Genomic DNA, 27644 nt, shown 5'->3' with positions numbered 1-27644 from the left:
TTTCAGATTTTTCTTGGTAATTCTTGCTTGTTTGGTTTTCCATATAAACTTCAGATTGAGCTTGTCTAGATTCCCTCCCCCTATAAAAATCTTACTGGTAATTTTCTTTGAATGATGTTTAATTTTATTTGGATCATGTTAACATTTCAGGATGTTGAGTCTTCATAATCAAAGACCATGGTGTTCCCTTCCAGTTGTTTAAGTCTTTGTGTTTCTGAGGATCACTTTTAAGTTTTCTCTTTATAAACCTAGTTTATTCCTGGGCATTTACCTTTTTTTGCTGCGTCTAATACTGGTTACTTGTATACATAAAGACTGTTGGTATAGATTTAGCTTACTGAAATATCTTATTTGTCATAGGAGTTTTTCAGCTGATTCCTTGTTAGTTTCTAGGAATTAGATCAAATCTGGAAATGTTGATAATTTTATCTTTTATTTTCCAATTTTTATACCTTTAATTTCTTTCTTTTGTTATTGTATGGGATATTAAGCTCCTCCCGAACAATATGAAATAGTAATTTTAATATATATACTTTTTTTTTTTTAAGATTTTATTTTTTCCTTTTTCTCCCCAAAGCCCCCGGTAAATAGTTGTATATTCTTCGTTGTGGGTTCCTCTAGTTGTGGTATGTGGGACAATGCCTCAGCGTGGTTTGATGAGCAGTGCCATGTCCGCGCCCAAGATTCGAACCAACGAAACACTGGGCCGCCTGCAGCGGAGCGCGCGAACTTAACCACTCGGCCACAGGGCCAGCCCCATGAAATAGTAATTTTGATGGGCATACTTGACTTGTTCCTGATTTTAGTGGGATTTCTTCTACTTCCTAGGAAATACTATGCCAGCCTTAGAATTAAGGGCCATATTTGAATACATTAAGAAATGTATTTTAATATATTAATATATAATATATAGTTTAACATCGCTATCTATTCATTTTATTTCTATTTCTTACAAAAATGGATGCCAAATCATCTTTAATCCATTCTAGCATCCATATAAATTATAATATGATTTTTCATCATAAATCTACTAATAGAATTAATAGCTTGGGGTTTTTTGTGTGTGAGGAAGATTGGCTCTGACATAACATCTGCTGCCAATCTTCCTCTTTTTGCTTGAGGAAGATTGTCACTGAGCTAACATCTGTGTCAATCTTCCTCTATTTTATGTGGGATGCTGCCACAATGTGGCTTGACAAGTGGTGCCAGGTCCATGCTTGGGATCTGAACCCACAAATCCTGGGTATATTATTTTTTCATGTTCTGTTGAATTCTATTTGCTAGTATTTTATCTAGGACTTCTGCATTAATATGAGATTGATTCATTTTAGTTTTGTGCCAACTTCCAAAAAAATTTGGAAGGCATCCCTATGTTCATTGCAGCATTATTCACAATAGCCAAGATGTAGAAGCAACCCAAATGCTCTTCTACAGATGATTGGATAAAGAAGATGTGGTGTATGTATATACAATGGAATACTACTCAGCCATAAAAAAGACAAAATCGTCCCATTTGCAACAACATGGATGGACCTTGAGGGTATGATGTTAAGCGAAATAAGCCAGACAAAGACAAATACTGCATGATTTCACTCATTTGTGAAGACAACAAATACATGGATAAAAAGAACAGATTAGTGGTCACCTGAGGGGAAGGGGGTTGGGGGGTATGGTGACATACCAAAATTAGACTACTGGGGGTAAGCATGATGAAGTGGATTCAGAAATTGATAAAGAACAATGTACACCCAAAATTACACAATTTTATAAAGCATTATGATGTCAATAAAATTACTTGAAAAACAAAAAGGTAAGTATATCAGCAAAACAGCATGTCATTATACCTGAGTCAACTCATGTCCACAAAAATTATTGAGAAGACAATAATGTCTATTTTAATCAGTAACAAAATGATCAACAATTGAAAACAACTTGGAAGGTATCTTTCTCTTGCCATGTTCTGCAGTAGTTTTAATGAGATTGAATTTATCTGCTCTCTACTGACGTGGGAGCACTTGTCTGAATTTGGCCTAGTATTTATTGCAGGGGATGGAAACTTTTTGACAATTTCTTTTAATTTTCTATTTGTTGTGGAGGGAGTTTTGGTACATTATATTTTCCTAGAAAATTATCCATTTCTTCCAGGCTTTCAAATTTATTTGCAGAGAGTTGAGCTAAGCTGTCTGTCATACTTTTTTTTTTCTGTATCTATGGTTATTGTCACTTTTCACTGTTATTTTGTATAGTTATGGTTTCTCTTTTTCTTAATTAGGTAAGCTAAAGGTTCATCTATTCTATTGATTTTTCCCCAAAAAACAACTCTGTGTTTTCATTTATTAATTTTACATTTTTAATGTGTTAAATTCTATTTCAAGCTTTAGATTCTAGTTATTTAATTCTTGAACTGAATGTTTATCACTTCTTGTTTATTAATATAAACATAGAAGGCTATATATATATTTTTTTGAGCACTGATTTAGCTATATCTATGAGTTCTGATAATTCTAGAACATTATTCTTTTAGGGATATTCTGCAATTTGTTCACATTCTCTTCTTTACCCAAGAACTTAAAAAAAAAAATTTAAGTGGTAGTGACCTCCATTTTCTGGTTTTACAATTAATTGTAGTTTTATTGCATTATTCTCAAAGAAGGTTATATACATCATTTCTACTTTTCAGAATTAATTGAGGTTTTCTTTGTAGTGCATCTTGGGTTGGATGACCTGGAAACAGATCTGAGATGGAGATTTGTGTACAGGAGCTTTAAGGGGAAGTACACTTAGAAACAACTCCTATAGGAAACTGAGGGAGGCAGGACTGGGCAGAGGGAAATGCTGAACGGCACTGCAGTTCCAACGGAGGCTTCGTGCCATCTTGCAGGGAGCTCTGGGCCTGAGATGCCTTTCGGAGTTTCTCATCTCTGCTTTTTCCCCCCCAATACATGACATGAACTTTTTACTTGGTTGTTCTTTATTGTTTTGAGTCCAGAAACTTTACTAGAACATATCCAGGGTATGAAATATTAAATCAATTTCCCCTGGTTCATGTTATGTTCTTAGAAGTCATTTGTTGGATTATAGCTTCAATATTGTTCTGTTCCATTATTTTAGTTTTCTTCTTTGAAGACTTCAGTTATGCATACATTGAATCTCTGTCACTTGCTTCATAAATCCTTTTTTCCTCAATATGTCATTTTTTTTTTAAGATTGGCACCTGAGCTAACATCTGTTGCCACTTTTTTTTCTTCTTCTTCCCAAAGCTCCCCAGTACATAGCTGTATATTTTAGTTGCAGGTCCTTCTCGTTCTGCTGTGTGGGATGCCACTTCAGCATGGCTTGATGAGTGGTGCTAGGTCTGCGCCCAGGATCCAAACCAGAGAGACCCTGGGCCGCCAGGGTGGAACATGCAAACTTAAAACCACTTGGCCATTGCGCCAGCCCCCTCAATATGTTTTTTTTAAATTGAGGCATAATTAGAATGAACTAACTAACACATTTTAAGTGTTAGTTTAATGAGCTTTGATGGTGTATGTATCCATGTAGCCACCACCCTGCTCAAGATATAAAACATCTTCGTACTCCAGAAATTGGCCTGATGCCTCTTTCTAAGCAATTCCTCCCACACTTAGACAGCACTGTTCTGATTTTATCATTTTAGCTTAATTTTGCCTGTTCTAGAATGTCACATAAATGGAATAATACACTACATACTCTTTCATGTCTGACTCTTTTGCTCAACATGATTTAAATTAAATATCCATCCCCATTTGTTTTGTGTATCTACAATTTGTTATTTTTCCTTTAGTTTACATTAAATGCAATAAGTTCAACATATTTATACACACATTCATATGAAACTAGTAATATATATATATTTTTTTGAGATAATTTTATTTATTTCTACTTCTTTGCTTTGTGCGCCAACTTGCTTTCATCTATTCCTATGTCTCACCATATTTTCCCTAAATTCTTACACCTATTTCCTCCTTAAACACATGCTTTTTAGAGGAAATTATTTCATTAATATTTTTAATTCATACTACAATATTTTCATCTGTTCTGTAGTAATTTATCTGTGGTGAGATTTCTTTTCTTGCCATTTACTTTTCCTGTTTCTTTCCTCCATTCTTACTCTGGTACATTTGTATAGATATTGTGTTGGTTCATATTTCAGGACTTCCAAGTCTTATTTAAGAAATACATTTCATAAGACTGTAGCTACCATAGATAGTGATTCCTCTGATGGATCTGGGCAAAGTAAATTGAAAACCTCTGGAAAGTATCCATCATTCTAGTCGCCATTAAGAACATTTATGGGGGCCAGCCCCGTGGCTGAGTGGTTAAGTTCGTGCGCTCTGCTGCAGCGGCCGAGGGTTCGGATCCTGGGCGCGAACATGGCACCACTTGTCAGGCCACGTTGAGGCGGCGTCCTACATCCCACAACTAGAAGGACCTGCAACTAAGATATACAACTGCGTACGGCGGGGGGGGGAGGGGGGGGTTTGGGTAGATAAAGCAGAAAAAAAAAAAGAACATTTATGATTCATGGGAAGAAGTCAAAATATCAACAGTAACAGGAGTTTGGAAGAAGTTGATTCCAACCGTCATGGATGACTTGGAGGGGTTCAAGACTTCATTGGAGGAAGCAACTGCAGATGTGGTGGGAATAACAAGAGAACTAGAATTAGAAGTGGAGCCTGAAGATGTGACTCAATTGTTGCAATCTCATGATCACCTTAATGGATGGGGAGTTACTTCATACGGATGAGCAAAAAAAGTGGTTTCTTGAGATGGAATCTACTCCTGGTGAAGATGCTGTGAAGATTGTTGAAATGACAACAAAAGATGTAGAATTTACATGAACTTAGTTGATAAAGCAGCAGCAGGGTTTGAGAGGCTTGACTCCAATTTTGGAAGAAGATCTACTGTGGGTGAAATGCTATCAAACAGCATCCATCACATACCATGGAGAAATCGTTCATCAAAGGAAGAGTCAATCAATGCACCACATTTCATTGTTGTCTTAAGAAACTGCCACAGTCAACCCAACCTTCAGCAACCACCACCCTGATCAGTCAGAAGCCATCAACACAGAGTCAAGACCCTCTACCAGCAAAAAGATTATGACCCGCTGAAGGCTCAGGTGATGGTTAGCACTTTTTAGCAATAAAGTATTTTTTAATTAAGGTATATACATTGGTTGTTTTTAGATATAATGCTTCTGCACACTTAATAGACTACAGTATAGTGTAAATATAACTTTTATATGCACTTGGAAACCTAAATATTTGTGTGACTTGCTTTATTGTGATATTCACTTTATTGTGGTAGTCTGAAACCAAAGCCACAATATCTCCAAGATATGCCTGTATTAGAAACTTCCAGAACTTTCCCCTAAATCTTGCACCACAAACAACAGACAAAAATGTTTCATCCTCGACATTCTTTCCAACATTTGCTGGTTTACACGTCTTTTTTTGAATTTATTTCTACTTTTTGATGCTATTGTAAGTTGAAAGTTTTAATTTTATTGTCCAATTGTTTACTGCTAATATATTAAAAAATTCTGATTTTTATTCTTTGACCTTATAGTCTATGAAATGGCTAAACTCTCTTGTTATTACTAGTAATTATTCTATAAATCTTTAGGATTTTCTATGTAAAGAATCACGTCTCATCAGAGAAATGTAAATTAAAACCACAATGAGGTATCACCTCACACCCATTAGGATAGCTGCCATCAAAAAAATAGAAAATAACAAGCGTTGGTGAGGATGTGGAGAAATTGAAACCCTTTCACACTGTTGATAGGATTGTAAAATGGTGCAACTGCTATGAAAAACAGTATAGTTAAAAAGAGAACTACTATATGATCCAGCAATTCCACTTTGGGGTATGACCAAAAGAACTGAAAGCAGGGTCTCAAAGAGACATTTGCACACTCATATTCACAGCAGCATTATTCACAAAAGCCAAGTGGTGGAAGCAACCCAAAAGTCCACTGACAGGTAAATGGATAAATGAAACGTGATATAATATTACATACAATGGAAAATTACTCAGCTTTAAAAAGGAAGGAAATCACATTACCTGTTACAAAGTGGATGAAACTTGAGGACATTACGCTAAGTGAAATAAATCAGTCACAAAAAACCAAACACTGCATAATTCTACTTACATGAGGTATCTAAAGCAGTCACATTCATAGAAACAGAAAGTGAATAGTGGTAACCAGGGCTGGGGGGAGGGGAAAAAGGAGAGTTATTATGTAACAAGTATAGAGTTTCAGATTTGCAAGATGAAAAAGTTCTGGAAGTCTATTTCACAACAATGTGAATATACTTAACACTACTGAAGTGTACACTTAAAAATGGTTAAGATGGGGGCCGGCCCCTTGGCCCAGCGGTTAAGTTCGAGCGCTCTGCTTTGGCAGCCCAGGGTTTCGATGGTTCAGATCCCGGTCATGGACATGGTACTGCTCGTCAGGCCATGTTGAGGCAGCGTCCCACATGCCACAACTAGAAGGATCCACAACTAAAAGTATACAACTATGTACTCGGGGGCTTTGGGGAGTAAAAGGAAAAATAAAATCTTTTTTTGAAAAAAATGGTTAAGATGGCAAATTTTATGTTATATTTTTCACCAAAAAAAGAAAAACCTCATCTGCAAATAGAAACAGATTACTATTCCTGACCAATCTTTCTATCTTTTTGCACCCTTTTTCTTGACGTATCGCACTGGAATGTTGAGTAGAAGCAGTGAGGGAACAACTTTGCCTTGCTCCTAGTCTTAAGGAGAAAAAGTTTAAATATTTCACATGAGCTATGATGTTAGCTGTGGGTTTTTTTGTAGATGCCCTTTAACAGTTTAAGCAAGTTGTTTTCTACACTTAATTTTCTGGGTTTTGTGGATGTTACCATAATTGGGTGTTGCATTTTGTCAAATGATTTCAGGAGGACATTTTTTGAAATTCCCTTTTGTTCTATGAATAGGGTGTACTACATTGACTGATTTTTTAAAGATTTTATTTTTTCCTTTTTCTCCCCAAAGCCCCCCAGTACATAGTTGTATATTCTTCGTTGTGGGTCCTTCTAGTTGTGGTATGTGGGACGCTGCCTCAGTGTGGTTTGATGAGCAGTGCCATGTCCTTGCCCAGGATTCGAACCAACGAAACACTGGGCCGCCTGCAGCGGAGCGCACAGACTTAACCACTCAGCCACGGGGCCAGCCCCTGATTGATTTTTTAAATTGTTGAATCAATCTTTCATTCCTAGGATAATAGCAATTTATTCATGAAGTAAAATCCTTTTCATATAATGGTGGATTTGACTTATGATAATACAGTTGAGGATTTTTGCATCTATGTTCATGGTGAAATGTTGGCCTGTAATTCTGTTTTCATAATGCCTTTGTCAGGTTTTGGTTTCAGGGCTATGATGGCCACATAAAATGATTTGGGAAGTATTTTCTCTGCTTTTATTTTCTAGAAATGTTTCTGCAAGATGGTGTTATATTTTTCCTCAAATGTTTGATGGAATTGATGAGTGAAACCGTCTGGATCTGGAAAGAGCATGTGTGTTTTTGTGAGTGAAGATTTTAGATATTTTTTTTTTTAAAGATTTTATTTTTCCTTTTTCTCCCCAAAGCCCCCCAGTACATAGTTGTATATTTTTAGTTGTGGGTCCTTCTAGTTGTGGCATGTGGGATGCCACCCCAGCATGGCTTGACGACTGGTGCCATGTCTGCACTCAGGATCCGAACCGGCAAAAATCCTGGGCCGCCGAAGCAGAGCGCTCTAACTTAACCACTCGGCCACGGTGCTGGCCCCCGTTTTAGATTTTTTAAAAGTCCAATTTCTTTAGTTAATAAAGAGCTACTCAGATTTTCAGTTTCATCTTTTATCAGTTTTTGTGATGAAAAGAGGCAATTCTGGATGGTCCTGGTAACTCATTTTCTTTCTCCTCTTGCTAGTTTAGCAGGGAGATGACTCAACTACAGAGTCAGTCTGAGGAAAGAGCAAGGCCTTTAGCTGATGTCTGTACTCTTGGTAGGCAATGCTCAGCCTAGGATCCCCAGTATGCAGACACTGTGGAGACAGGGCTCTTCGTCTCTTTGGGAGTGCACTGTTGCACAGCACATCCAGCTTGCTGGTCTAGGCAGATCTCTCTCTGCTGGACACTTGACCATGCTGCATACCAAATATTTATACTCAGTCTAAGGTGTGGAAGTTCTTGGGCTGTAAGCATTCTACTACTTCTCTGCCTCTCAGCTTTCCCCAAATAAACTCTAGGTTATATCTGAAATGTGTGGTGCTAGTAGTGTATGACTGTGACTCCTTTACATGATAGGTAAGATGCACTTTTCAAAGAATTTGTCCATTTCACCTAAATTGTCAGATTTATTGGTACAAACTTGTTCATAACATTTCCTTATTATCTATGTTTGTAGGATATGTAGTGATGTCCTATCTTTCATTCTGCATATTGGCAATTTGTATTTTTCCTTTTGATCACTTTAGCTAGGCATATATCAGTTTAGTTGATCTTTTCAAAGAACCATCCTATGTGCATTTTAAATTATGAAAGAAACTGCCATATTACTCTTCAAAATGTTGTATCCATTTACATTCCTTTCAAAAGCATGTGAAAGTACTTTTTTCTCGTCAATTTTAGATTTCATACATCTTTTATAGTTTTTCAGTCTCATGTCAAATAGACATGAGATTATGTTTAATTTTTATTTTGCATTTCCTATATTCCTAGTGAGATTGAGCATCTTCACAATATATTTATGGGCTATTTGTATTTCTTCTTCAGTGAATTATTTTTATTACTTGCCCTTATTTCTATTGAGTCGTCTGGTTTTTGTTCATTGATTTGCTGGAATTCTTTACATATTTTATATATTATTTTATCTGTTATATATGTGCAAATATTCTCTCACACTGTTACTAGTCTTTTAACTTTATAGTATCTTTTCCCTATAGTCAAGTGTTTTTATATAATCATGGTTTTTAGTTATAGCCTTTACTGATTTTAGATGTTGTGTTTTGATTATGGAGGTTTTTGTCCCATCTCAAAATTATAAAAATTTTTGTAATGATTTAACCATTTTTTTGTCTATGTGAGAAAGACTGGCCCTCAGCTAACATTGTTGCCAAGCTTCCTGTTTTCGCTTGAGCAAGATTGTTGCTGAGCTAACATCTATGCCAGTCTTCCTCTACTTTGTATGTGGGACGTGACCACAGCATGGCTTGATGAGCAGTTTGTAGGTCCGTGCCTGAGATCTGAACCCATGAACCCTAGGCTGCCGAAGTGGAGCATGCGAACCCAACTACTATGCCACTGGCTGGCCCCTAACCATTTTCTTTTTTATTCTTGCACTTTATATCAATGTGTAATATAGATTTTTGGGTTGTGGGTGTTTTATAGCTAACCATATTATTCTTTTCTAAATTGACAGCAATTTCTCCAATCATTATTCACTATCTTACCCTTATACTGATTTGAAGTGCAAAATCCAAACTTTACACTCTAAACTCTTATATACATGAGTCTGTTTTTGGAACTCTCTATTCTGTTCCAATGCTCTATACATCTATTTCTACATTAATCGTGCTGCTTTATTTACTACAGCTTTATAGCATGTTTTCATGTGTGTCAGGGAGAATCTTCCTCTCTCTCTGTCCATTCTTCTCCTTCTTCTTCAGCCTTCTTCATTCCTTCTCTTTCAGTTATTTTCCAGAATCAGTTTGTGAGTATCTTGGGTCTGCATTAACATTTATATTAACTTTGGAACAAATTCTTACATTTACAATACCAATTCTGCCATTCAGAAAAACAGTACATTTATTTAGTTCTGTTTTATGTCCTTCAGTGTTTTATAGTATGTTTTACAGGTTTCTTGCATTTCTTGAAAGGTTTATTCTTGGGTATTCAAGTTATTTTTTATTATGGTAAACAGAAATTTTGAAATATTATTTTTAAACATGCTATTACTTGTAAAGGCTACTTTATTTTGTATATTGACCTTGTTTTGAACTCGTTGCTGAATTATCTGGTAGGTTCTAATAGTTTATGATATGATTCTCATGGATTTTCTAAGTCCACAAACATGTCATTGATAATCACAGTTCGGTTGTATACCTTCCATAACTATATGTTTTTCTTGTTTATTTGCATTTCCTAGAGCCTATAGAACAAGTCTTAATAGTAGCAATGAAAGAGGCATCTATGCCTTATTCCTAAGTTTAATAAAAATTCTTCTACTCTTGCACATAAAATAATGATGTTTAATGTAGGTTTCTGGAAACTATCCTGTATCTCATATATCAGATAAGACACAGGTTTGTGTGCTGTTACGATGGACACAAATGAAAGCAGCCAAATAAGCTGGAAGTTTATTTCACTTTTATGTAAAAGTCCACGCAGAAGCATTCTAAGGTTATACAACAGCTCCCTAATGTTGGGAACCCAGACTTCCTTCTATGTGTTTGGTCTGCCATTCCAACGATGTTGCTTTTTTTCTTAATAGTCTGAGATGGCTCACCACCTTATCTGAATTCCCGACAGTAATAAAATGAGGAAGGGGAAGAAGAAGACATATGCCTTTCCTTTAAAGCCACCACACAAATAGGATATATCACTTTCACTCACATCCCACAGGCTAGAAGTTAGTAACCTCATCACATCTTGCTTCAATAAATAAATAAGTTACATAATAAATAAGGGGGCCGGCCAAATGGCTGAGTGGTTGAGTTCGCGTCCTCTGCTTGGGCGGCCTGGGGTTTCCCTGGTCTGGATTCTGGGGAGCGGACATGGCACCGCTCATTGGGCCATTCTGAGACAGCGTCCCACATGGTACAGCTAGAGGGACTTACAAGTAGAATATACAGCTGTGTTCTAGGGGGCTTCGGGGAGAAAAAGAAGAAAAAGAAGAAAATTGGCAACAGATGTTAGCTCAGGTGCTAATCTTAAAAATAGTAATAACAATAAAAAATAAGTAAAAAGGCTAAGAAATGTGGGAAAATTGCTGGGAAACCAAGTGCCCAGTTAAAAACTAAATTAGTATAGACAGAGGTAAAAATGGATATTGGGACAACTATCTGTCTCTGCAACATCATTAATTTAAAACTTTATTTTGTTTTCTTTTTCTAGCATCTTGAGTTGAAAGTTAAATTTTGGCTGAATTCCAAAGGTTTTGATACCTTGCTATAGTTCTTTTTGAAACAGTTCATAAACTTACTTTTTATTTCCTCCTCAACCTTAAATCATATAGATGAGTTTGGAACTTCTAAGTGGATAGATACATTTTGGCCACTTAGTTTGTTAAATCATAGTCATATTACACCATACTGAGGGTACATTGCCTAAATGATTTTTGGCTTTTTTGAACTTGTTGAACTTTGTGGCCAAAGATGTTCAATAAATTTTGTGAATGTTCTGCATGGGTTTGAAAAGAAAGTAGCCTTACTCACATTTTCTCTACCTGAATTGTTGATTTCTGAGTATAATATATATTAAATATACCACAGAACAGTAAATACACTGCAGATTTATTGAATTCCTTTTGTATTTTCAGCCAATTTTGCTTAACATGTTGTCAGGTACATAAAGATTCATGACTTTTACACTTTCTTTGCAAACTATCCATTTTTAACAAGAAGAAATTGCCCTTTTTGTCCTTCCTAATGATTTTTGTCTTTAATTTTGTCTCAAAACAATATTGCTGTATCTTCTTTTGGGTAGCATTTATCTGGTATATATTCAGTGTGTCTGGTAAACCGGCTCTTTTGGTGTGGGGGAGCCATGATTTGTAATGTTTGTCTATTTATGGGGTGTAAATACATCCACCATGATTTACGTCCAACATGAATGTGGAAGTGAGAAGAGAGATGTAAAATCAGCTCTTATAAGCTGGTATGAGCTAGCTCCAGGATACCATATTTGTTATTCTTTCATTTTTTAAGCTTTTGGATCACTATGTTTTAGGTGCATCTTTTTTTCAATCTCATAGTCTCTCTCTCTTTTTTTTTTTAAAAAAACATATATTTCAATTTCATTATATATGTTGCTATTAACGGTATGTTTGGACCATCCTATCTTTTTTATTTTACCATGTTTCTTATCTACTATTCCCTCCTTTCTTCCATCTTTCTTTCCTTTCTTCCTTCTTCCTGGCTTGTATTGAATTGATGGAGCTTTCTTTATTCTTTTTCATTTCTTCTAATTTTTTCGAAATTAAATACTCTGTTTATAATCCTGTGGTCACCTTTAAACCCTTTCAACATATATTTAATATTACATTTCTCATATCTAGAGTTTCTTATCCTCAGATGTTCCACCAAAACAAAGAAGAAACTTAACTCTTCCAACCAACCTACTCCTCCCACTTCCAGTACTATAATCATTAAAGTCAATAATTATTTAGATTTAACTGTAGGTTTTATTAGCTTCCTTGTTTTCTATTTCATATGTTCTAAAGATTGACAGGGTCCTATTCAGGCAACAGACCTGAAGAGGTGAAAAGATAAGCTATTTGAATACATGGAGGAAGAGGGCAAAGACCTTGATAGAGAAGATGGCTTGCAGTATTCAAGAAACAGCAATGAAGTCAGTATGGCTACCGAGAAACAGAAGAAAGTGAAGTCACAGAAATAACGACAAGACTGATCATGAAAGCCTTGCAGGGCAGTGAAGACTTTTCATTTCATTATGTAATGAGGAGTCATGAGGCAGTTTTGAGCCAGGATGTGACAGGGTATGTTTTCTGTTTTAAAAGAATCATTCTGACCAATGGACGGAGAAAAGACTGCCTGGAGCAAGAGCTGAAGGGGGAGACTAGCTAGGAGAGTAACGCAGAGGTACAAGCAAGAGAGGATGATAACCTGGACCAGGACAGCAGCAGTGGTCAGAGGCAGTGCAATTCTGGATCTATTTTCAAATAACAGCAGACAGGGTTCGATGAAGAATTAGAAATGCAATGTGAGAAAAAGAGAAGAGACAGGGGTGACTCCAGGTTTGGGGCTGGTGACAGTCTGGCTAACTGGTGAAAAAACAAATCCTGAGACAGAGAACACTGTAAGGGGAGTAAGGCTGGGAGGAGTACAGGTTCCACTGGGTTGTAGGCTTGGTAATGAGAAAAAGAAATTTTCTTCAGGCTGCTTCTGTTTTCTCAATGAGATAAGAGCTGGAGTGAGGAGCTAAGGAGGGGGTAGCTGCTGCAGGTTTGAGAAGATAGGAGAAAGACTGCTTAAGAAACTCAGAGGCTGAATGCAGTGGGAAAATACAATAGGTTTATCACATAGTGATGAGGTTCCACCTGAAGTTCTTGGTTACTGAGTTAAATTAAGACCAATGAGAATGGTTGTGATCTTATTTAGATACATTCAGCTGCTTGGGTCCAGGTGCAAAGTGGGTAGAGATTCAAAATAAACTAGGTTTGGATTTTTATCATGTGACTATGACAGAGGGACAGATGAGGAGACTGAGGATATATGTAAAAAAGTGACCACGATAGAACATGGAATCCTTGCTGCATGCGGGGAAGCAAGGGCATAACGAGAAGGAGGTTGTAGTAATTAGTGAAAAAGTGGTAAGGACAATGAATTTGAAGTTATAATCATGTCAAAGAATTCTTGGAGTGTGAGTACAAGAAGAAATAGTGGTAAGATAATAAGACGCTGGAAATGGATATTTTGAAGTCAATGCAGTTATCAGTAACGACAAGGAAAGAGTAATATTTCTTAATAGGGACCTTCTGGTATTTTGGAGATGACAATTTTTCCCTGTGTGGGACTAACCTTCACAGTGTAGGATGTTTAAGCATCCCTGGCTCCTGGGCATTGAATGTCAGTAGCATCTCCCAGTCAATATGACAACCCAAAGCCCTCATACATTTCTAAATGCTCCCTTAGGTGGGTGAAAATTCCTTAGGTAAGAAACATGGATCAGGGGTATGAACATGAGACTAATCGCTGGAATTAAAGATGCTCATGAACTGAGAGGCCTGGGTGTTGGACGACCTACATGGCTTTGAGGTTACCCAAAATCATAATAGAATTGTGTTGGAGACAAAAACTGTGAGCCAGGTGAAAAGCTGTATGACTAACTTTCTACAATGAGGTCCAATGGATTTTGATTGGTGATTGTATCTTCCAATGGGCTTCTGAGATCTATTTAAATAATTCTTAATCTCATGTATCCCAACAGAATTTCTAAACAGAGTTGAATAATATTGGGATTCCAGGATCCCCCCCTGCCACACACCATTAAAGTGTCATTAAAAAAGAGGTACCTAAATGAAGTAGAACCAACCAACATTAAGTAGCCTACATAATGAGCAGTGCTGTTACCAAACAATGTACCCTGTGTACTTTCAGTTAAAATGCCTTTAATAAAAGTTCTCATCACAAGAAAAAAAATTTTGTAACTATGTGTGGTGATGGATGTTAACTAGACTTACTATGGTGATCATTTCACAATATATACATATATTGAATCATTACGTTATATACCTGAAACTAATATAATGTTATGTCAATTATATCTCAATTTTAAAAAACATTAAAATTTTAAGTTACAGTATTTGGTAGGGGAAAATTTGGATAGATGTAGATGTTTACTCATTTAAAAGCAGTAATCCTGTATAAATATTCATAATATCAATATTGTTTCAATCCTTTTACTTCTGCCAACTACAGGCATCCTAATTCAAAATGCTTCCAATTGCCATTCTACAATAGGATATATGTAGTCTTTGTAATGTTGCCATTAGCTGGCTAAAAGCCACATAGGTGTATTTGGAAAAAAAATGCCTTTGTTATTAGAAAATGTTATGTTATTTGGTTGAAATATACTTCACGATGCTTGAATATTCCTCTCTGCTTCCAAATTATACCTTTCAGATACAGAGTTGAGTCTCCATTGCACTAAATTCAATGAACTTGAAATGTTTTACCTTCCATCCATATAGCCAAGTTAAGTTTTTATTTTTATATGATCACACTTGCCTTGTGTTCATATGCTGGGTCTCTGCTTTACTTCTCTCTCTCTCCTTTTTTTAATCAGCCTGCTTTCAGCTCTGGGTGCTACTTCCATCTGGCTTTTATCTTTACTTCCTTTCCATCCACTACAAAATTGCCTTCTCTTACCAGTTCAAAATCTGCTCAGTTTCTCTCTAACCAACTCTAAAACCCTCAAACTGTGCAAAACTCTCTAAATACTCCAACGTTAAAAATATTAGAAGCTTAAAAAACTTTCACTCTATTTGCATCAGTTTAATAATGGTCCTTGGCTATCACTTATTTTAAAAGTAAGTCAAAACAATGTATGGCACAAAATAAGCACTTACATGTTAACTGAATTTCTAAAAATTTATTCCAGCCTTCTTACAATTCTTGAAATATTATGGGTTAGGAATTGTCCCAGTATCTGAGTATATTTTCAAAATAAGAATACTTCCTTGGATGTACACTTAACTTAAAGCCATTATACTTTTCAATTATTATGATATAACTTATTATAACCAGCTAGCAACAGTATTAGTGAGAAAGACAGTGAGCTATTTCATTCTAGTCTAATTAGATCTAGTTTTCCAGTCTTTTATCAATGAGTCTTTGTCTGCATTAGCTAACTACAAATAATTTTGAGATTTACTGAGTCATTATGAATGGATTAGACTTTTTCCAGTAAGATTAGATTATTTTGACGATAATTAGCTGCTCAAATACTCTGGAGTCACCCCTACCATCACAGTTTCTTGGAAAAGTAATGTATTTTTTTAATAGCTTTTAAAACAGCTTTATTAAGATATAATTTACATACTTTGAAGTTCACTCACATAAGTAATAGATTTCTATTAAGAACTTTTCTCTAAAAACAGCTGTCATTTACCGTTCTTATACAATGACAGGATGGAAAGAGTTAATTCAAATTGGATTGTATTATAAAATGTTTAAAAATCATAATTAAGAAGCGATGTCACCAAAATGGCAGAACAGGAGACTCAGCCTCTATCCTCTTACAAAGATCAAAAATTAGACAGCTATCCATGAACAAAAATACCTCTGGTAGAGCTCAGGAATCCACTTAAGAAAGTTCAGCAACACAGTGGAGCAAAAGACCTGAGAATAACCGCACACAAAGGGAAAGAAGAACAGCCGCATTTTGCCTGCATCATCCCATCCCCCAGGCCAGCACTGCTCAGCACCAAGAGGGAGCTCTCCAGTTTGAAACAGTTCCCCTTGCTGGGAAAGGGAGAGTAGGGTGAGCAGTCAGCTCCCCAGACTCTCAGGCCATGTGAAAGACACATCTCAAGTTTCATTAGATCCAGAGACTGGCAAGGAAGAGCTGTATAGAAATGGCTTGCAACAAGGAAGAAGGGCTGGGGCTATCACTATCAGCCATACAGCGAGAGCAACTGTGGTTCATGGCTCCTGCTCTGTAGAGGAGCCTGACAGCTTTCACTGCTTAAGAAACCAGTGACCAGGATAGCTGCCGTGGATCCCCTGTAGATTTCATCACTGAACTTTCCGCCCTACAGCTTTTCACCTTTGCAGATGCCACCCATCTGAGTCCCTCCTTGCTCCCCACCCCCCCACTGGGCCCCCATTTGCAGTGGAAGCCAGACTGGCCTCTGCAGCTGCACAAGTGCAAGATGCCAGCCTAGACTTCTGCAGCTGAGCCCTACTGCTGTGCATGCACTTGGAGCTAACCCCTTCAGCTGTGCACCTGCACACCACAGGCCTGACTCCTGTCACCGACCTCCAATGACACACAAGTGCCTCTGCTGAGACCCTGTAGCCACAGGACTGCACGTTGACAGCCAAGGCCCTCACAGCTGCTTGTGGGCCCAGATCTGGCCGTGTCTCCTCTCATTGGCCTGCACCACTGGGCTCACTTGCAGCTAGCCCCTCCACTGTGCAGCTGCATGCCATTGGCCCAATTCCCATTACTGGCCTCCACTGCCATGTGAGACCCTACATTAAGCAAAAAAAATGCCTACATTAAGCAAAAAAGAAAGATCTCAAATAAACAATCTAACATTATAGCTCAAGTGTAAAAACCTTTATACCTCTAAATGTACACTTCAACTAGAAAAAGAAGAACAAACTAAGCCCAAAGTTAGTAGTAGGAAGGAAATAAAAAAGAACAGAGCAGAAATAAATGAAATAGAGATAAAAGAGATTATAGAAAAGATCAATGAAACTAAGAGCTGGGTTTTTGAAGAGATAAACAAAATAGATAAACCTTTATCCAGAGTTAAGAAGAAAAAAGGAGAAAGACTTCAAATTAATAAAATTAGAAATGGAATAGAAGACATTACAACTGATACTACAGAAACACAAAGACTCATAAGAGGCCACTATGAACAATTATATGCCAATGAATGGGATAACCTAGAAGAAATGGATAAATTCCTAGAACACACAACCTACTAAGACTGAATCATGAAGAAACAGAAAATCTAAACAGACCAATAATGAGTAAGGAGATTGAATCAGCAATCAAAAACTTCCCAACAAAGAAAAGCCCAGGACTTGACAGCTTCACTGGTGAATTCTACCAAACATTTAGAGAAAAATTAAAGTCAATCCTTCTCAAACTCTTCCAAAAAAAATTGGAGAGAACACTTCCAAACTCATTTTATGGGGCCAGCATCATCCTGATAGCAAAGCCAGATAAGGATACTACAAGAAAAGCAAATTACAGGTCAAAAATCTCTGATGAACATAGATGCAAAAATTCTGAACAAAATACTAGCAAACTGGATTCAACAATACATTAAAAGGATTATACACCATGATAAAGTGGTATTTATCCCTGGGATGCAAGGCTTGATCAACATATGTAAATCAATAAATGTGACATAGCACATTAACAGAATGCAGGATAAAAATAATATGATCATCTCAACAGATGCAGAAAAAGCAGTGGACAAAATTCAACATTTTTTCATGATAACAACTCTCATCAAAGTGGGTCTAGAAGAAAGATACCTCAACATAAGTAAAGACCATATATGATAAGCCCACAGCTAACATCACACTCAGTGGTGAAGGATTAAAAGTTTTCTAAGATCAGAAACAAGACAAGGGTGCTCACTCTCACCACTCCTATTCAATACAGTACTGGAGGTCTTAGCTAGAGTGAATTAGGCAAGAAAAAGAAATAAAAGGCATCCCAATCAGAAAGAAAGACATAAAATTGTCTCTGTTTACTCATGACTTGATCTTATATAGAGAAAATCCTAAAGATTCCACCAAAAAACTGTTAGAATTAATCAATGAATTCAGTAAAGTTGCAGGATACAAAATCAACAAACAAAAGTTAGTTGTGTTTCTACACGCTAACAACAAAACATCTGAAAAAGAAATAAAACAATTGTATTTCCAATAGCACCCCAAACAATAAAATCTTACGAATAAACTTAACCATGAAAGTGAAAGAGCTAAACACTGAAAACTATAAGACATTGATGAAAGAAATTCAAAAGACACAAATAAATGGAAAGATCCTGTGCTCACTGATCAGAAGAATTAATATTGTTAAAATATCCATACTACTTAAAGATGTCTAGAGATTCAATGCAATCCCTATCAAAATGCCAATGGCATTTTTCACAGAAATAGAAAAAACAATCCTAAAATTTGTTTGGAACCACAAAAGACCCTGAAGAGCCAAAGCAATCTCGAGAAAGAACAAAGCTGGTGGCATTGCACTTCCTGACTTCAAACTACAAACAACTCATACAACTCAACAGCAAAAACCCACATAATCCAATTTAAAAATAAGCAAAGGACCTGAATAGGTATTTTCTAAAGAACACATACAAATGGCCAAGAAGTACATGAAAAGGTGCTCAACCTCATTAATCATGAGAGAAATGCAAATCAAAACCACAATAAAATATCACCTCACATCTGTTAGAATGGCTATTACCAAAAAGACAAGAGATAAAAAACGCTAGCAAGGAGGTGGATAAAAGGGAATGCTTGTGCATTTTTGGTGGGAATGTAAACTAGTATAGCCACTATGAAAAACAGTATAGAGGTTCTTCAAAAAATTAAAAATAGAACTACCATATTATCCAGCAATTCCACTTCTGGGTCTATATTCAGAAGAAATGAAATCAGGATCTCAAAGAGATCTACACCACCATGCTCAGTGCAGCATTATTTACAATAGCTAAGACATGGAAACAACCTAAGTGTCCACCGATGGATGAATGGATAAAGAAAATGTGATCTATATATACAAAGGAATATTATTCAGCCAGAAAAAAGAAGGAACTCTTGTCATTTGCAATAACACAGATGGACCTTGAGGGCATTTTGCTAAGTGAAATAAGTCAGATAGAAAAAGACAAGTACTTTATGATCTCACTTATATGTGGAATCTAAAAAAGCCAAACTCATAGAAGCAGAGAGTAAAGGTGGGGGAAGTGAGATGTTGGTTAAAGGGTACAAACCTCCGGTGATAAGAAGAATCCAGGCACCGGCCCGGTGGCGCAGCGGTTAAGTACGCACATCCCGCTCTGGCGGCCTGGGGTTCGCCGGTTCGGATCCCGGGCGCAGACATGGCACCACTTGGCACGCCATGCTGTGGTAGGCGTCCCACATATAAAGTAAAGGAAGATGGGCATGATGTTAGCTCAGGGCCAGTCTTCCTCAACAAAAAGAGGAGGATTGGCAGCAGTTAGCTCAGGGCTAATCTTCCTCAAAAAAAAAAAAAGAATCCAGGGATCTAGTGTATAGCATAGTGACTACAGTTAACCATACTGTATCATGTACTTGAAAGTTGCTATGAGATAGATTTTAAATATTTTAAAAATGAGATAGATTTTAACAACAACAAAATGGTAATTATGTGAGGTGAAGGATGCGTTAACTAACCTTATTGTGGTAAACATTTCATAATATATACACGTATCAAATCGTCACATTGTACACCTTAAGCTTATACATGGTTATATGTCAATTATATCTCAATAAAGTTGGGGAAAAAAAAGAACAGGAAAAAATCAGAATTAAGAGAGTAGATCAGTGTCAAAGTATTAACAATTGTACATATAAAAATAAAATTATGGGGGCCGCCTAGTGGTGTAGTGGCTAAGTTCACACGTTCTGCTTTGGCAGCCCAGGGTTCACAAGTTCAGATCCTTGGTGGGGACCTACACACCACTCATAAAGCCATGCTGTGCAGGTGTCCCACATACAAAATAGAGGAAGACTGGCACAGATTTTAGCTCAATGACAATCTTCCTCAAGCAAAAAGAGGAAGATTGGCAACAGGCGTTAGCTCAGGGCCAATCTTCCTCACCAAAAAAAATTAAATTAAAATTAAAATTAAAAAATAAAATAAAATTAAAATTAAAATTAAAAAATAAAGTAAAATAAAATTATGGGGCCAGCCAGGTGGCGTAGTGGTTAAGATCGTGTGCTCTGCTTCGAAGGTCTGGGGTGTGCAGATTTGGATCCCGAGTGTAGACCTACACACTGCTCATCAAGCCATGCTGTGGCGGCATACCACATACAAAGTAGAGGAAAACTGGCACAGATGTTAGCTCAGTGACAATCTTCCTCAAGCAAAAAGAGGAATATTAGCAACAGGTGTTAGCTCAGGGCCAATTTTCTTCACTAAAAAAATTAGTAAATAAAATTATACTGCTCCAAAATGTTCTCACTACAGAAGCCAGAAATTTATATGCCCAAAACATCTTACTAAATCTTGCCAAAGCAAGTACACATTGATAATTAAATGATTTAAGCTTCCAGCTAAATGTTCTTCTTTGGCTGGTTATTTATTTCATAGCCAACAAAAACCATTTAGAAGATGGAATTTGGCATATGACTCTCACAAACAAGAACATTAACAAGCCTAAATCAGGGTTCAGTCAAACTGAGCAAATACTTCTAGAAATTTCCCTCGTGTGTTTTCTTCAGTTATTAGGAGAATTCAAAGCCTCAGCTCTGCCACATATATCCAGCCCAGATGCTCAAAGCACTTGATTTTACCCCAGGGCAAAATTCCATATTCAAGACTAGATCTAGAACAGATGGCCACTCCACCTCTTCTATAATCTTGTTGTGCCCTATGAATAAATGAAAAGACTAAAGGGAACACAGATTCCACAATAGGGCCAGAACAAACATTATTACTATTAATACTACTAATAATATTTATTAAGTACTTTTGTGTACATGGTACCCTAATAAGCTCTGCACAGAGTCCTGGTGATCATAATGTTCCATATAGGAACTATGCACATTCTTTAATGGTGCCCATTAGAGAACGTGCACAGCTCTTGCCTTCACAGAGTTTTCAATCTGAGCAGTGATTGTGTGTCCAGTACCATTCCTGGAGCAGATATAAAATCAATTCCTCAAGAATTTAATGAATCTGGGGCCGGCCTGGTGGCACAGCAGTTAAGTGCGCGTGTTCCGCTTCTTGGCGGCCCGGGGTTCACCAGCTGGGATCCCGGGTGTGGACAGGGCACTGCTTGGCAAGCCATGCTGTGGTAGGCAACCCACATTTAAAGTAGAGGAAGATAGGCATGGATGTTAGCTCAGGGCCGGTCTTCCTCAGCAAAAAGAGGAGGATTGGCAGTAGTTAGCTCAGGGCTAATCTTACTCAAAAAAAATAAAAAAAGCTTTTAATGAATCCTATTATGTGCCAGTACTTTGGGGATAACGAATGACAATGTCCCTGCCTTCAAGCTGGCTATAATCTACTCGAAACAAAAAGAAAAATACAGGAGTCAAGGGTTATATGTTAATTTATGTGGTACACACAGTAAATATTCAAGAGATAAATGAGAGCCATACTATTACTACTAGCTGACGCTTAGCACTTCTAGTATATAGACCAATGTTTTGAGCTCTATCTAAGTTAACTTATTTAAATCCTTGCCTTGGGTATGTTCCATTATGACCACTCATTCTATAGATGGGAAAACTGAGGCACAGAGGGTTAAGTCACTTGCCTGAAATAACATAGCTAGTAACTGGTAGAGCGGGGCTTTTTCCTCTTAACCACAGAGCTGAAGAAAGGATTCAGGAAAGAGGAGGGCACTGAGCTAAATCTGAAGGATTTAGAGCAAGAGGGAAGGGCATGTTGAGTGAGAGAACTTGAACAAAGGCAGGACTGAACACAATATGAGTAAAAGTTGGAGAGTGGTGGGAAAGAAGATTAGATTCTAGGCAGGATAAACAGGGTCAAATTATGGAAGGTTTTAAATTTTTAAAAAGGTGGAAGTTTTGATCTAATGTGGTAGGATTTAAGATGTCACTGATGGTATGTTGCCTCAGATGGTGGCTCCTGAGCATTCCTACCTAGTCCTAAGGTCATATGTGCGAGGAAGGCAAGGATGATATAATCTCATTCCTCAGACTCAAATATCCAGTCTCTGCCAATGTTTCTGGTTTTGACATTAATCTGCTGGTGGCCCTTTATTAGAGAAATAGATTAAGCAGCAAGTGCTGCCAGTATCAACTACACGTTGACCCTAAAACACAGTTAAGAAAAACAAATGTCAAATTATCATTAAAAGTCATGAGTGGTAAGAGGTGCTATTAAACACCAAACAACATATATTTTGTTATTTAATTCAATTTATAAGAAAAATTTAAGGCAACGTTTTTAGAACTACACTACACATAGTAATCACCCAGTTAACATGTTAAATGCAGATTCTTGGGTCCTACCCCAACCAAGAGGTTGATTTAATAAGTTGATTTCGGGACAAAAATTATGCATTTTTATTTAAAAGCAATAGAATCAGTCGATTCTAACTCAGGCAATCTAAATATCAAACTGAAACAAAGTGGAAAAGTTCTGAAAGAATACTAAAAATAGTTTACCTGTATCTATTATCTTTCCCTATTATAGAATCTTTAATACATTACTCAAATTAAAAAAAGCCACAAAACCACAGCAATCCTGAATTTATCTATTAAAACACTTAATATATCATTGCTGGTAAAAAATATGAAAAGCCAATAAGTCACGTGTGAACAACTAGAGATTAGATACTCACTTTATCATTAAATATTGTTTATATCCTTGGACATAAATAAAAAGTTTGTTTTTTAAGAGATAATTTTGGCTAAATTATTTTATGTGAAGAAGCACACCCATTACACTATCATGGAGGTCATGAAACTTCATCAAGTCCAGAATAATCAGATATCTAGTCATAAAATTCATTTTTCTGTTTTAAAAACTTCCAGTTATCAATTCTTCTTTTTAAAAAGGACACATTCTGGGGCTGGCCCAATGGCATAGTGGTTAAGTTTGCACACTTTGCTTTGGCAGCCGGGGTTCTCAGGTTCAGATCCCGGGTGTGGACCTAGCACTGTTCATCAAGCCATGCTGTGTTAGCATCCCATATACAAAACAGAGTATGATGGGCACAGATGTTAGCTCAGGGCTAATCTTCCTCAGCAAAAAGAGGAGGATTGGCAATGGATGTTAGTTCAGGGCCAATCTTCTTCACACACAAAATAAGCAAATAAATAAAATTTAAAAAAATAAAAAGGACACATTCAAAGAATATTTCAGGAAAAACAATAATTAGCATTTTGAATAAATCTTATAATCATATATTTCATATTTTACATCTTGGCTAAAAATTCAATAAACAAAACCCTAAGCTGAATATAAAACAAGAAAACAAAGATTTATGAAGCTAAAAGGCATAATAAAAATGGTTCTATACCATGAGTAAAATAATGACAATATTCAATGAGAACGCTTATCATAAGTTAAACAGTGGGACTATTCAAGAAGCATTTGGAAGAAATGACATTTTAAATCTGGAAAAGGTAAATTACATTTACTAAAATTAATACTCTGCAATCATTTAGGGTCCTCTGAGGCAAGAATTATTGGTTTGACTTTACACCAGGTGAAACCTTTGTTAAAAGAGATAAAATGTTTTATTTCATTCATTTTGTAGATATTTTTAAAATGAGAAGACTCCCAAGGTATCAATGATTTCCAAAGAAACAAGGTAAGGGATTTGTTCTAAATGGTGTACTACTAACACTGGCATAAAAGGTTGTAAACTCCTATTTTTAGGGGAATGAAGAATATCACATTATACATAAGATCCAGTTATTTTCCACCTTATATTCAATCTATAAGCCCAGGAACGTTATGTCTGATAAATAAGGTCAATACTTAAGGGGATAAGGAGATTCAAAAATATTCTACTATATGTCGAGCAGAGGACCTTCCTTACCGGGGGCTTAAGAGATGCCAAACTACTGACCGATCTAGAGGGAGGGGAGGGGAAGGTGGGGAGGGAGAGGAGAGGGGAGGGGAGGGGATGAGAGGAGAGGAGAGGAGACGAGACGAGACGAGACGAGACGAGACGAGACGAGAAGAGACGAGAAGAGACGAGAAGAGAAGAGAACAAAAGAAAAGAACCTTATTTGAAAACACTAACATATTAATATATATAAAGTAATATACTTTTAAAAATATATATGTGTGGCAAGTGTAATCGAACAGTTCAAATAATAGTGGTGTTATTTGGGAAAAGAGACAGTAAGTGGTGATGTTATTTTACTCCATAGGAGGACATTTAACGTTTCATTTTATAAAGAGTCCACAAATTGAAAATATTTTATATATTTAAGTACATTTCTACTGCTAAGATATGCCAGTATTTACTAATGCATGCCATCTGAAGGAAAAGTTGCATGAGGAATCTCATCATAGATTCGTTAAAAAAAAAAGAACACTGTGATTTCAGGAGAAATGGGAGAAAGCAGAGTTATTCTACTACTGTAGTCAAAACTGTTTAAACTCTTATTTTTAAAGGCCAAAAGGACTATCATTAAAATTTCACATTCCTAATGGAAATTTACTTTGATTAGTTAGTGATCATTATCACATGCCAACTCTTTGCGAGGCACTAACGGTACATGTTACGGAGGCAGAGAGGAATAAAACACTGTCCTTGACTTTAAGGAACTCACAATCTATCTAGAAGCAGCAGATTCATCTGCTAATTATAACACAAGGTAGAATAAAAGGCACTAAACAGAGGTGTGAACAACTCACCGTGGGATTAAAAGGAGCAGAGCAGTCCCCAGATTCTCGGCTGTAGCGCCTGGTACCTCTGAAACCAGAGCTGTTCTTTTTAGATTTTTCTAGAAGGGTTAAGGGAGGAATACTGCCTGCCTGTATGGGGCAGAAGGACAGACCAGAGGTCTAAAAGCTGCTTACAAAGACTTGCAAACAAACCACGTGTTTTAGCCCTGTGTCCCCTTCCCCAACACACTCAATTTCGGTAGTGCCTTGCGCAGCCAATCCCTGAGCCTTTCTGGGGTTCTTCAGCTGTCAGGTAATTTCTAGACGGTACCCCCTTTGCAGGCACTTCTGTCTGTCTTCCTTTTGTTCTGCTAAGCCATTTACCATCCCTCTATCCGTTCCATGTCTTGAAGGGTTGTGGACTGGGGTTCAGATGTCTCCCAGCTTCAATAAACATGAGGCAAGTTTTCGGTTGTTTTTCTTGCTTTGATGATTTTCAAAAGGAGAGTAGAGTGGAAATGACTTAATTCTTTCATCTTAAAACCTGCCTTAATTATGTGATTACTACAATTTCGTAACTAAATTGACATTTAGAAAAGAATACTAACAGTAAAGTGAAAAATTTTAAACTCGGAAAAGAATACTAACAGTAAAGTGAAAAATTTTAAACTCGAGCTATAAAAACAAATCTTTCATAGACAAATTTTGAAGAACGTGGCGAGAAGGGTAGGAGAAGATGCTTTATGGTTTAAGGAAGCAGAAAGAAACTTCAAAGTATTCCCCAAATCATCTGAAGTAGGCTACTGCCTACCCTGCCTGAAGGAAAGTACAAGTTAGGAAAGCACAAACAATTCAAACCTTCACAAATACGGTGAACTCCTCCACTTTCTCAGTGGCTAACAGCAACTTCTTCTGTGCCCCTTCTAGGGCCTGCTCACTTTGCAATGCTAATCCTTGAAGATGTTTAGATGCTGCTGTTTCAATTTCTGCCATGGCAGATTCAGTCTCATTTACTTTTGATACTAGGATGTTAAGCTTGAGATCCTGCAAAAAACCCGTAATCACAGAATAAAAATTATTTCATAAACAGATTTGGAAGAGTTAGTAACACGTGACAGATAAAGAAAGGATTTCATTACTCTCTCTGTATGTATTTATTTTTATTTGGGTAAAATTGATGGTTGTTTCTGTTTATTTTTAATAAAATATCCTGAGCACATATTTTTATATATTTATCATCAAAATTAGTATATGCTTTTTAAAAATAATAAATCATTAAAGATATGGAAGCTATTTTAGACCAAAAGATCTCATATAGTAAATGGCAATGTTTAATTAGTTTATAAGTTTAGGTGGACCTAAAAGATTTATATCCACTTGTGCCAGTTCTTAACAATAGAATTCATTTATAAGAAATTATCAAGACACAAAATCTGTTTCTCTAATATAGCACTACCTTGAATGTTAAATTCTTAGTGTTTCATGTAGAGATATAAACGTTCGTTGCAGTTATCTGAAACATTTAAGTAACTCATAATAGTTTGGGAAAGGAAAAATTGGCAACTTTAAAAATGAAAAAGACATTGTTACATTCCATCTCTAAGCTAAAACGTCCTGAATACACACCTTTTTTTCTAATTCCTCTTTAGTTTTCTGATACATCTGTTCATACTGTGACTTCTCTCTCACAGCGACGCTGAGTCTCTGCTTTAGTGAATCAATAGATACCTTCTTGTTGGAGCACTCCTCAGTCAATGTCTGCACCTACAGTAAGGCATAAGGTAATTGTTACTGGTGAAGGCATTCTAGTGGTATTCTGTCCTTGTTCCAACAGAAACCAAATGAACGCATGGTTATTTTCTCATAAATGATATCAAATTTAAGTATAAGATTAGTAGAACTCACATTGTGAATGAGACCAATAATCCTTAATCAATAGCACACCAAAAATCGGAAAAAAAAAATGAATACTGATACATGTAGTCTTCCACCTAATAAGACAATATTAATTTTAACTACATTTCTTTTAATTATTAAGCTAAACTTCCTGAAGCAGAAGATGGTCGGTTTTGATTCTTAGACAAGCCAAGGTATGGATAACTTTCAGTTGTAGTCTCCAATATAATATGTACTTTTCAGGGTAAAATTAAATAAGTAATACAACATATTTATTATACATTTAAAAGAATAACAAAGGAAATAGTTTTTCTTTTTCTGTTTAATGCCACTAGAGATACATAATTACTTATACAAAGATTCTAAGACTATCAGAAATGATTATTGACATTAAAAAGTGAGCAAAATTTAAAGGATAACATTGAAAAAATCTATAGGAAGTAATTATAATTTATGTAGGTGTGTGGAGGAGAAAGAGAAAGAAAATCCATATGCGTTTGTCTTGCTCATGTAAAATTTTCTCTCTTAAATTCATTTGAGCTAAACGGATACTTAACGTTTTTATCTCCAACAAGGAAAGTAAAGGAGATGTTCTCCCTGGAGTGGATAACATTTAGTGAATGCCAAAGCACAAGCTGCTTTATGACTTGTGCAAATAGCACCTATTTGTTTTTAAACAAAAAAAAATCTCTTTTAGCAAATTGCTGA

The 27644-nt window shown here is 36.4% G+C and overlaps 1 protein-coding gene across 6 annotated transcripts in view; it reads right to left on the bottom strand.

Moving 5' to 3' along the window:
- CNTLN (centlein) overlaps nucleotides 1-27644 on the bottom strand; it is a 321501-nt gene that overhangs the window by 25787 nt on the left and 268070 nt on the right. For 5 of the 6 annotated variants that reach the window (XM_070589744.1, XM_070589742.1, XM_070589743.1 and 2 more), the window contains 2 exons: nucleotides 26667-26804; nucleotides 25899-26084 (listed from right to left, as the gene is read on the bottom strand). In XM_070589744.1, the coding sequence (XP_070445845.1) occupies nucleotides 25899-26084; nucleotides 26667-26804 (324 nt within the window). Of the gene's footprint in view, nucleotides 1-19470; nucleotides 19602-25898; nucleotides 26085-26666; nucleotides 26805-27644 lie in introns of all 6 variants that reach the window. The other variant, XR_011531332.1, reaches the window with a different exon arrangement.

This window comes from Equus przewalskii, chromosome 22 (genome assembly GCF_037783145.1).
Source record: "Equus przewalskii isolate Varuska chromosome 22, EquPr2, whole genome shotgun sequence".
In the NCBI taxonomy this organism is placed as follows: Eukaryota; Metazoa; Chordata; class Mammalia; order Perissodactyla; family Equidae; genus Equus; species Equus przewalskii.
The sequence above is the reverse complement of the archived record's forward strand: the minus strand, read 5'-3'. Positions and strand labels throughout refer to the sequence as shown.